At 33.7% G+C, this 12,829-nt stretch overlaps 1 protein-coding gene across 1 annotated transcript in view; it reads right to left on the reverse strand.

The window, feature by feature from the left end:
• Positions 1-12,829, reverse strand: part of EPHA6 (EPH receptor A6) — a 1,252,883-nt gene that overhangs the window by 1,013,756 nt on the left and 226,298 nt on the right. Inside the window, 1 exon segment of the mRNA XM_027835345.1 lies at positions 4,808-5,471. Coding sequence (XP_027691146.1) covers positions 4,808-5,471 — 664 coding nt within the window.

A 12,829-nucleotide genomic window follows, 5' to 3' on the forward strand; every position in this document is an offset into this window, starting at 1 on the left:
TGCAGTGGATAGAGTGTTGCACCTGCAGTCAGGAAGACCTAAGTTCAAACCTGACCTCAAATTCTTATGAAATTATGAGCTGTGTGACCTTAGGCAAGTCACTTAACCCCATTTGCTTCATCTTTCCTCAACTGTAAAAGGAGCTGTATAAAGAAATGGCAAACCACTCCAGCATTTTTCCCAAGAAAACTCCAAATGGGTTAACAGAGTCAGAGATGACTGAAAAAAAAAAAGGCTAAAAAGAAATGTCCAGGTTTTCTTTACCTGTGTCTTTACTATGGTATGAAGAGATGATCTCTATGATCTTCTAGACCTAAAACTCTATGATTGTATTTTTCTTTTATAACTGTTTTCCTTTGTCTTCAGAATCACTATACATTTCTTGACTTATTGATATTCCTTTAATCCTTCATTTTCTGTCACTGCTATCCTTTTTCTGGCTCCATTTTGCATTTAGATAATTAGAGAATATATATTAGTCTTTAATTTTTGCATTTCCCCAAGGTTCTGTCCTTGACATTATTATCTATTACAATCTCTTCCTTACTGATTTCATTCACTCCCATGTCTTCAAATGCTATCTCTATGCAGATAAATCCCAAAGCTGTATCTTAAGCTCTCTGACCTTACTCCTAAGCTTCAGATCAAAATCTCAAACTATCTACAAGCCATCTCTATATAGATTTCTTTTTTGGTACCTCGAGGTCAGCATTCCCAAGTCCAAAATCATTATATTTCCAACTCAGCCTCTTCCTTCCCAATCAAACTTGCTTTCCCTTCTGACCTCCCTATTTCTATTAAGAGAACCATAGCATACTCTTTCAGCTATGGTTGAAAGGTTAGTATAATATTTCTCAGATCCAATCAGTTTTTAAATTCTATTTTTTCCATTTTTGTAACCTTTTGTAACCTTTCTTCACTCATCCTCTTCTTTCTAAAACCACTCCCATCCTCATTACTACTGGACCAGTCTGTTGTAATAATATACTAATTGTTATTCCTGTCTCCACTCTCTTGTCTTTAATGCATTCTTTACCAAGCTGCCAGATTAGTCTTTTTAATGTGCAGATTTGATTTTGTCATTCAGTTCAAAATCCTGCAATGGTTCCCCATCACTAATGAATAATGTTTAAACTGATATTTCAGGTCCTTCACAATCTTTCACCATTCTCCTTTTCCAAGATTATTTCATGCTACTTCCTTTCATGTACTCTGTGCTCTAGCCGAGCTAATTCTCTCCCTTTTCTTTACTTATGTTCTTTCCCATGTGAGAAATGTTCTGCACCCTGTTCACCATATCCTACCTTTTGAAATTCTACCCATCATTTAAGGTTAATTCCAAATGACATCACCTTTCTGAAATTTTCTCTGATCACTCTAGTACAAATCAGGCATAGTTCTCTTCCACCTCTGATCTCATATAGTTCTTTATATTGATCATATGATAGTTTTATTATAATTACATGAATGTTATTTCCCCTCATAAGATCATGGTGACAGAATTCTCATCTCATTTAACTTTTTATTTTTAACAAAGAAAACAGTGTTATGCCCGGTACTTATGAAGATAAAACTCTCCTTTTGAAGGAAGATGGTGGGAAGCTCATCTCTCCATGCCTAATTGTGGTAGATGAAAAGTCTTACAAGCAACCTCTTTCCTTTCATTACTTTAATATAGCTATAGTGAAGGCAGGAAGTGATGAAATGTTTATATAGGACTTACCAGGTGCCAGGCATTGTGTTTAGCACTTTACAAATATTGTTCATTTGGTTCTCAAAACAACTCTGTAAGACAGGGCTGATATTATCCCAATCTTACAGATGAAGAAACGGAAGCAGAAGGTAAGTGACTTGCCTAGTATCACACAATTAGTAAATGTCTGAGGCTGGATTTAAACTTAGTTCTTCCTGACTCCAGGCCAAGCACTCTATCCATTGTGCCACCTAGCTGTTTATAATGAAGCCTAAATAGAAAGAATAGTAACAATACTATCTCAGTGGCATCTCTCATTCCTTGAATATTTGTAGTTCTCAGCAACCCCCATCAATCAATAGTTCTTTCCCAATCCAAATAATTTGTCTTTATTGTAGCTCTCCCTGTTGTTTCCTGGAAACAATATGCTACCATTAAACTTTTTAAAAAATTTGAAGCCAATTGGAATAGTGGGTATATTACAGTCTGAAGACAACTCTGGGGCCTTCATTATTCACTTGAAGCTGAAGAATAACTTTTTTCATAATTGATCTGTTTCAATTGTTCTGATTAGTATCTTAATAATAGCTTGTTGAACCATTCCATAGTGTGAATACCAAGAAAGATAGATAAGTAGGATGTCAGCAATAGGCAGATTCCTTCAGCTTAAAAATCCCATAATGAATTGTTTCATCATTTCTTGGTTTTGTCTATTGTATTAATGGTCAACATTATGTTTTATGTGAAGATGTGAACAAATAGTGATTATAACAGAGAAGCAGAAAATTAAATATTAGAAAGAGGTGGTCAGAAAAAATAAAAGTGATTATAATAGAAAGAGATTGTTTTGAAAAATTAAGCCTTTTAATGGATATAACTATCTAGATCTATCTATCTAAATGTTCTTTTTAAAAATAATTGAATCCCTAGTATCTGACTAGGGTCTAATACCTGGGTCTAATACTGTTATGTGAGGTCAGCTAAGTGATACAGTAGATAGAGTGCTGGGTCTAGAGTCAGGAAGACTCATCCCCCTGAGTTAAAATCTGGCCTCACAACACTAACTGACTGTGTGACCATGGGCAATACACTTAACCCTGTTTGCCTCATCTTTCCTCATTTGCAAATGAGCTGGAGAAATAAATGTCAAACCATTCCAGTATCTTTGCCAAGAAAACCCCAAATGGAGTCATGAAGAGTTGGACACAACTGAAAATGACTGAACAACAGCAAAAAATACTGTCAGGTATTTTAAAGTGTTGGTTGAATTGAATAAAATTGTTGAAAATAAATTAACACAAGAACTAAAAGAAGATTGGACTTACTACTTCAATTAAACAATCAATAAACTTGTATTATGTTGTCCTACTGGCCAAGCACTACTATATATCAAGAAAACAAAACCAAAAAGAAACAAACAAACAAAAAAAAAACACCACACATTTCTTAAGTACCTACTACATGCCAGGCTCTATGCTAAACATTTTACAAATACCATTTCATTTGATCCTCACAGCAATCTTGGGAGTTATGTTGTATTATTATCCCCATTTTACAGTTGAGGAAACTGAAACAGACATAGGTTAAGTAATTTGCCCAGACTCATATAGCTATTAAGTGTCAGGCTGGGTATGAACTCATATCTTTTTGACTCCAGGCCCACTCTATTCACTGTACCATCAAGCTCTCCCTGGAATATACATTAAAAAGTGAGATGGTGTATGTCATCAAGGAGCTGACATTCTGGCAGGGGAATAATCAATAGGAATTATTAGTAGTACATCATCCAAAGTTCTTCTTGAATCTGCTATGAATTAGCTTTAGTACTAATAATAAACTGAATATTAATGAAAGAAGGCAGCCTACATACAAACTAATTAGTGTGCCCTTTGTAGCAATGTAGTTCATACATTTTCTTTAGTGCCGCAATAACAACAGTAAGATATTTGAAAAATAAGATTGTTTGAAATTTTAGAAAAGAATACATTTTGAAACAAAGAAAATGAGGAAAGTATGAGTTCTTTGTATTATGTTGTGAATTTAGGCATGCTATATAAGAACACTACATATTATATAATTAAATTATAATTAAAAGATACACTCACTCTTCTATTCACTGCTAATAAAATATAATTAAACAGAGTAAGAAATTCAGTCCAATATAAAGCAAAAGGCAAATATTTCACAACTATTGGGAGAGAAGGCCTCTTATATTGACTGCTGCACTAATTTATTATTAATTCTAAAAAATACACAAATAACAATATTCAAGGAATCTACAAAAAAGTCATTATACATTCTAGTGAAACTTTATTAAAATTGGGTATTATTAACTGCCAAAATGAAAATAAAAATGTTCCTACTTGGAAACTATGTGCACAATCACCTTATAACTGAATGTGCAAAGAAACATAGTGAGCTCCATAAATAAACTGTGACAATCTGACCATTTCCTGATAATAAATTGATATGCACATCACTGCTATCAAAATCAGAAGGATAATTTTTTTGTCAAAATTTCATCAAAAGTAGTAGAAGCAAAAGAAAAATTAAACACTAGAGAGGTCAATATTGAACCACCATTTTTACAAGACCAAAATAAATACTAAATTAAGTTAAAAAGAGAACTTAAATCTGTATTTAATTTTACATACTTAATTTTAACATACAAAATTTAATTGAATGTACTGAAATTTACATCCTAATAATAATAATTGAAATATTAGATGCTATTTACAACCATTCATACCATCTGACAATTTCTTTCATAAGTTTCCATTTCCAATCTTCTCATAATAATACTTTAAAAAAACAAAAGGACCAGATACTACTGAAGTATTCATATTGTCAATCTATAATTTTACTCAAATTAACCCAGAGAAAAACTTTGTATTTTATAAAATGTGCACCTAAATTCCATACTTTTTAGGGAAGTTGGAAAGGTAGAGAAAGATAGCTATGTCACATCAACTAACATCTGTCAGTTCCTTATAAAACTCATGCTATTAAGAATGTTATTCAAACATTAATTCTTTGCCAAATAAGTGCACAGCATATCTGACCTGCAAATGCATCATCCATTAAATGCAATGTAAATTGATATTCCTTCCTTACCATGGCAGGAACCATCTATTTCCTCATATCCTACACTGCAGATACAACGTCCCAGAGGAACTAGCCAATCTCCATCAGCTCCACAATATAACTTTGGAGTATCCCGTTCTTCAGCACTCTTAACACAGGAACCCCGAACTTCCACCAAAGAGGAAGAATCAACCCTTGGAATAGTATCAGGAAACATAGCCAGGTTACGGACAGTGAAAGGGCACTTTTTGTAGAAAACACGGACAGAAACCAGAGCAATGCATGCTCCAATGTCCTGAAAAGCAAGAAAAAATCCTTTCCTGTTTATTGGTCCCACCTCACGAACTTCAGTGTTGAGCTTAAGGATGCGGTCACCCAAATCCATCTGGGTAAAACTCTCATCAGCGGCAATAGTATCAATTTTAGTATACTGATTTGTCCTGAATTTAACTCCATGGGACTCATCAGATTCCATGTAGAGGAGATTAAAAGTTTCTTTACAAGTTCCCAAAACCCACGGAATACTGTTGCAATCTCTCAGAGTAAACTTCATTTCCACGTAGATTTTCTGGGCTGCATCTCGGGAAATCCAGTTTGTACGAAGCCAGTTGTTTTGGTTTGGTTCCATTACATTGCATACCTGGTAAGTGTGAATGGGCCGATTATGTTCATCCATTTCAGTGATGGCATCCCACTGTATAAAAAAATAATTAAAATAAATATTAGCAAGTTAAACCAATACAAATGACTTTTAAAAGGTTCAATTGTATGATTTAAAACCCACCACAACATCAAAATGAAGTAGTATGTAGCGTTTCTCAAAGAAACAAAGTCTAGAATTTATTGTAATATGTTCATTTCAGAGGTTCATTTGGTCAAATTAAATGAAACACAGCAAATTTAGTCTGGTTACTTCCACATTATTAATGCCCAATTCTGATTAGCATAAATGTAGAACCAGATAAACCTGAAGTTATAAGTGATGGCAGATATAAGCCAGAATTTATAGAATAGAAAGTGTTTATCATTCTTAGTATCCTCTTTAACAACTATAACAATACTAAAACATACTAAACAGTCAAATATTAGTTGTAAATAAGATTGGGAGGCAAGAAGCATTTATTGAGCACCCACTGTATGCCAGGTATGGTGGTAAGTGCTTTACAAATATAATCCCATTTAATCCTTGCAATGATTTTGGGATGTAGGTACTATTATGACCCACCATTTAACAGCTGAGGAAAATGAGGCAGACAGATGTTAAGTAACTTGCTTAGATTTACATATCTATTAAATGTCTGAGGTCTTATTTGGATTTAGGTCATTACTGACTTAGAGGCCCAGTATGTTATCTACCTATCTGCCTAATTGAATAATAATTGCTTTTATTTGTTGGCTTATCAATCTCCTTAACAATTAGAACTCTCCAAAAATGGAATTAGTTGTCTTAGAACAGTGTGATATTACTCCTCTTTAACCTTTACAAAGGCTGGGTGCCTATTTGGATACATTTTAAAGAGCATGAGAATTAATTGCTAATATTTAAGCCCTTCAAAGGCAGGGGCAGTTTTTGAATTTATCATATATCCTTGTTACCTAAAACAGTTTTAGTTTTTTCAACTAACATGGAAGTGATAATACCACTTACCTTTCAGGGTTCTCATGAGGACCAAATGAAATATTTGTAAAGTGTTTAACACAGTACCTAGCACATATGAGATGCTTGTTTCCTCCTTTTCTTTCTATGTTTCCTTTTCCTCAAATCCCCCCTTAATATTGCTGGATCTGGGGTCAGGAAGACCCAAGTTCAAATACGGCCTTGGACACCTACTAACCCTGTTCGTCTCAGTTTCCTCATTTGTAAAATGAGATGGAGAATGAAATGGCAAACCATTCCAGTATTTCTGCCAAGAAAATAGCAAAAAGGGATAACAAAGAGTCAGACATGACAGAAATGACTAAACAAAAACGGATTAAATAAATTTTTATGGGATAGACTAGCACCTTAGGCAGCACTTATAGTGACACTTCCATGGGAAAATGCATTTTACATGGGGAAATGCATTTAAGTACCTATGGATATAAAGACAAAAATGAAACATCCCCCTTTTTAAGGAGCATACATTCTCTTAGAGAAGGTATAACTTATGAGAGGATCTCTGAGGGAGGTCTAGAATAGCTTTTTAATAAGAGGTAGCACTTAAAAAGAGCTTTGAAAAAATTGGGATATATGGGAAGCAAGGCGACACAGTGGATAGAGTTCCAAGCCTGAATTCAGGAAGACTTGAGTTCAAATATGGCCTCAGATACATATTAGCTGGGTTACAGTGGGTAAGCCACTTTACCTGTTTGTCTCAGTTGCCTCATTTGTAAAATGGGGATAATAGCATCTACCTCCCAAGGTTGTTGTGAGGATCAAATGAGATATTTGTAAAGCACTTAGCACATACCTGACACATTATAGGTACTAAACAAATGCTAGCTATTATTACAATTAAATAAGGAGGGAATGGATTCCAGGGATAGGGGATAGCTTGTTCAAAGAGAATGCAGATGGAATGCCATACATAAGAAACAACAAGAAAATGGTTCTTTCTTTTAATAAATGGGGTAGTCAATAACCATTCTTGGAAGCATTTTCTAAGCTGAATTTACAACGTCATTTGAGCAACAAGAAGCTGTTTTCTTTTTCAAACAACATTAAAATAAAAAAACCTAGAACCAAAAAATGTAACAGTTAAAAATGATTACATGATAAAAATCTTAATTCCCTATTACAGAAAGCAAGGTAAAGTAAGACTTACACACAACATACACATAAAAATAATGTCTATATGTTTAAATAAGAATATAGAACATTGTTATGATTTGAGTAGCCATGAGAATTGCTAAAAATATCACAAGTTAAAACAACATATATTATTATAGGCACTCTGTCCTTTTAATTCTCTCTTTTTTTGGAGGCGGGTGGGGATCATTATAGTTTCAATATAACGAAAATCCTAAGGGTTGTCATCTAAATTGAAAAACAATATACTGAAATTCCTTTATCATATGGTATATCAATGAAAGAACATTTTAATATGATGCCTCACAAAGCTAAAAACCTAAAAATTAACAGTGCCTTATCCTTAGTTATCAGTTTTATCATAGAAACTTTGCCCAATGAATAAACAAAATATTTGTATCTTCATAGTGCTTTAAGGTTTCCAAGATACTTTCCTCACCTTGTGAAGGAGGTAATATAGGTGTCAAATTTATTTACATTTTACATTTAAGGAAACTGAGGCTCACAGAAATCAAAAGTCACATGAAGTCAGAGAGGTTACTAACTCATATTCACAAAGCTAGTTTCAGAACCAAGATTTAAATTCAGGTCATTTGGTTCAATTTTCTTTTCATTATATTTAGTGCCATTCATATGTATTGCTCCCTGTACTATCAATGAACACATATTTATTGAAGAATTACTATGTGCACAACATTGTGTGGGGAAATACATCAAGGTTCTAATTCTAAGTCATGGTATTTGACCCCAATATACAGTTATTATATAGCTGAGAAGAGGCTTGCAGATATTCATACCATATATAAAAACATAATTAACAAAAGAAAGTACTATAAGTTACATGTCCCTAAAATGGTATAGGTAATAAGTGCAAAAGGCCTTCACAGGAGGGACACATGATTTACCCTGGGCTGGTTATGTCAAGGAAAACTTCAAGATGGAGGGCTATTTTGGAAATTTCAAAGTTTACCAGAAGAATAACAATTGGCTGAGATTCTTCTAACCTAGCCACTGCTCAGATTCTTAAAATCTAGTCACTGCTTACCCATGTTTGGACTCCTTAAGGGTCTGCCAATATGACAGATGTTCTAATAAAACTTATCTTTGGCTGAAACAAACAAACAAACAAAAAAACAATAACAATCAATTTGCTCATTGTCTTCTCTTATGAGGTGTCATAAGTATCCTCTGGATGGATTTCCATCTTCACTTTCGTATACATGTCAATTTCAGTCCTAAATTCACTAATAATGAATTTTATTTTATCCTTGAGTGAACTGACATTTAAATAAGCTTACTAAAGACATTAAAATAAAGAATCACATTAATGGAAATAATCATATTCTGATGACTCAATTATAAAACAATCTCTAGTATTTAGGGCCAATTTGGTTTTATTTTTGCTATTGAGAGAAATTCCTACAATCAATATATATTATAAATATTATAGTAAATAATAATAAATATTATAACTGATGATTTGGGGAGATTCAAATTTGCCTCTTTTTATTTTATTCTCATTTCAACATCTCAGTCTCTGAAGGTTGAGCTAACCTTCCCCTCTATCCAGACCCCACCCAGATGGGGCAGCCATTGCGTTCTGATCAGGTTTAGGCGGGGATAAATTCTTTGAATAGATTGCCCAAATCTGGGGTCCAGCACCACATTGTAATATTCATTCTCTCATTAATTGTTAACTAATCAGAGTTGATTGCCACCCTTGGGGAACACTCCTCTTCAAAATGGTCAATATAAGTCATGAGCCCACCATTACAATTGTCTTTAGTCTCAGAGAGAGATGCCAAATGACTATACTTTTATTGAAATGCTGGCATTATTAATAAAAAGGTGGAATTACACAGAAATTATATCTCTTAAACCTTTTTAAATTTCACACTATCATACATGAAATTATCTTTATTCATCTCCCTACAATTTTTTTTTTTTTAGGCAATTAGGGCTAAGTGACTCACCCAGGGTCACATAGCTAGTAAGTGTCAAGTGTTTGGTCTGAGGCTGCATTTGAACTCAGCTCCTCCTGACTTCAGGCCGATGCTCTATCCACTGCGCCACCTAGCTGCCCCTACATTTTTTTTTTTTAACTAATGCTCCCTCTCCTATGCTTGTTCAATAAACCTACGTGTAAACCTTGACAATTTGGATACAGAATAAGGTATAGATTGCATTATTTGGTGTGTAGTATACTGTGGTTTGCACCTTCCTACAGAGGTGCCTGGGCAACCTTAAAAATTGTTTAGATAATACCGATGTTTGTGGTGGAGTAAGACACATAGCCTTGACATCTGCCTTCTATAATAGATCACATACATCAATTTGTGCATCTTAGTAATATGTTAATTTGAAAGCCTCATTTCCCATATCTATCTCCCTGGGAAATTATACCTATTGGCTTTACATATGTTCATTGTTTAAGGTTTTCTATTATATATTTTAATTATTGAGCTATTTGGCCATGTGAGAAAGAACTAGACCTATGATCTATGGAGAACACAAAAATTCATGACCAAACAGGAGATAGAGAATATTTTGAAAAGCAAAATGGATAACTTTGATTACATTAAATTGAAAAGTTTTGCACAAACAAAGCCAATGCAACTAAGATTAGAAGGAAGGTAGAAAATTGGGAAAGAATTTTTACAACCAGTCTCTCTGATCAGGGTCTCATTTCTAGAATATATAGAGAATTAAGTCAAATTTATAAGAATGCAAGTCATTCCCCAATTGATAAATGGTCAAAGGATATGAACAGACAGTTTTCAGATAAAGAAATTAAAGCCATCTATAGTCATGTGAAAAAAAATGCTCTAAATCACTATTGATTAGAGAAATGCAAATCAAAACAACTCTGAGGTACCACATCACACCTATCAGATTGGCCAACATGACAAAACAGGAAAATGATGGAGAAGATGTGGGAAAACTGGAACACTAATGCATTGTTGGTGGAGTTGTGAAATGATCCAACCATTTTGGAGAGCAATTGCACTTCCAGGTCTATATCCCAAAGACGTCATACAAATGGGAAAAGGACCCACATGTACAAAAATACTCATAGCAGCTCTTTTTGTGGTGGCAAAGAATTGGAATTTGAGAGGATGCCCATCAACTGGGGAATGGCTGAGCAAGTTGTGGTATATGAATGTGATGGAATACTATTGTGCTACAAGAAATGATCAACAGGCTGACTTCAGAAAAACCTGGAAAGACTTGTATGGACTGATGCTGAGTGAAGTGAGCAGAACCAAGAGAATGCTGTACACAATAACAGCCACTCTGTGCAATGACTAATATTGACAAACTTAACCCTTCCCAGCAATACAAGAATCTAAGACATCTCCAAAGGCCTCGTGATGGAAAATGCTATCCACCACCAAAGAAAGAACTATGGAATTTGAATGCAGATTGAAGCATACTATTTGCTAATTTTTCTCCTCTTCTGTTGAGTTTTGTTTCCTCTTTCTGGTGGTTCCTCCTATTTGTTCTAATTCTTACTTACAATATCACTAACATGAAAATATGTTTAACAGGAATGTATATGTATAGCCTGTATATCAGATTGTGCGCTGTCTTGGGAAGGGTGGTGGGGAGGACGAGGGAGAAAAATTTTAAACTCAAAAGCATATGGAAGTGATTGTTGATAAATCAAAATAAATTAATAAAAAATTTAAAAAATGAAGGGCTATAGAAGACAGACTAAAATTCATTGGAAAATAGGCAATCTAATCCTAAAGAATGAGTGGGTCAAACAACAAATTATAGAAACAATCAATAGCTTCATCTGAGAGAAGGGCAATAATGAAACAACATACCAAAACTTATGCAATGCAGCAAAAGCAGTTCTTAGGGGAAATTTTAAATTTCTGAATGTTTACATGAATAAAATAGAGACAGAAGAGATCAATGAATTGGGCATGCAACTAAAAAATCTAGGAAAACGACAAATTAAAAATCCCCAATTAAATACCAAATTAGAAATTCTGAAAACCAAAGGAGAGATTAATAAAATTGAAGTTAAGAAAACTATTGAACTAATAAACAAAACTATCAGCTGGTTTTATGAAAAAATAAATATTTGGTTATTTTGATTAAAAGAAAGAAGAAAACCAAATTGTTAGTATCAAAAATGAAAACGGTGAATTCACCACTAATGAAGAGGAAAATTAAAAAATAATTAAGAGCTATTTTGCCCAACTGCATGCCAATAATTCTGACAGTCTAAGTTAAATGGATGGATATTTATAGAAATAAAAATTGCACAAATTAACATAAGAAAAAATAACATAATTAAATAACCCCATTTCAGAAAAAGAAATTGAACAAGCCATCAATGAACTCGCTAAGAAAAAATCCCCAGGCCCAGATGGATGCACCAATGAATTCAACCAAACATTTAAAGAACAATTAATTCCAATACTATGCAAACTATTTGGAAACATAGGTGAAGAAGGGGTCCTACAAAATTATTTTTTATGACACAGATATGGTGTTGATACCTAAACCAGAAAAAGCCAAAACAGAGAAATGAAATTATAGAGCAATTTCCCTAATAAATGTTGATACAAAAATTTTAAATTAAATATTAGTGAAGAGATTACAGCTACTTATCATGAGGATAATACACTATGTGTATGCTCTTTTTTTTATCATGGCTTCCAGAGACTACCATAATTTTTAAACTATCTCTCCTGGATCTGTTTTCTAGGTCAGTTGTTTTTCCAGTGAGATATTTCACATTGACTTCTATTTTTTCATTATTTTGTTTTTCTTTTACAATTTCTTGATTTCTCATAAAGTCATTAGCTTCCATTGGCTCCATTCCAATTTTTAAGGAAGTATTTTCTTCAGTGAACTGTTGGATTTCCTTTTCCATCTGGCCAATTCTGCTTTTTAAGGCATTCTTCTCCTCATTGGCTTTTTGGACCTCTTTTGCCATTTAGGTTAGTCTATTTTTTAAGGTGTTTATTTTCTTCAGTATTTTTTGGGTCTCCTTTAGCAAGCTGTTGACTTGTTTTTCATAATTTTCTTGCATCACTTTCATTTCTCTTCCCAGTTTTTCCTCTACTTCTCTTACTTGTTTTTCAAAATCCTTTTTGAAGCTCTTCCATGGCCTAAGACCAACTCATATTTTTCTCAGAGGCTTTGGATGTAGGAGCGTTGACCTTGTTGTCTTCTTCTGGTAATATGTTTTGATCTAATTTGTCACCAAAGTAAGATTCTGTGGTCTGAATTTTTTGTGCTGTTTG

Source organism: Vombatus ursinus, unplaced genomic scaffold (genome assembly GCF_900497805.2).
Source record: "Vombatus ursinus unplaced genomic scaffold, bare-nosed wombat genome assembly UNPS02014814.1, whole genome shotgun sequence".
NCBI lineage: Eukaryota > Metazoa > Chordata > Mammalia > Diprotodontia > Vombatidae > Vombatus > Vombatus ursinus.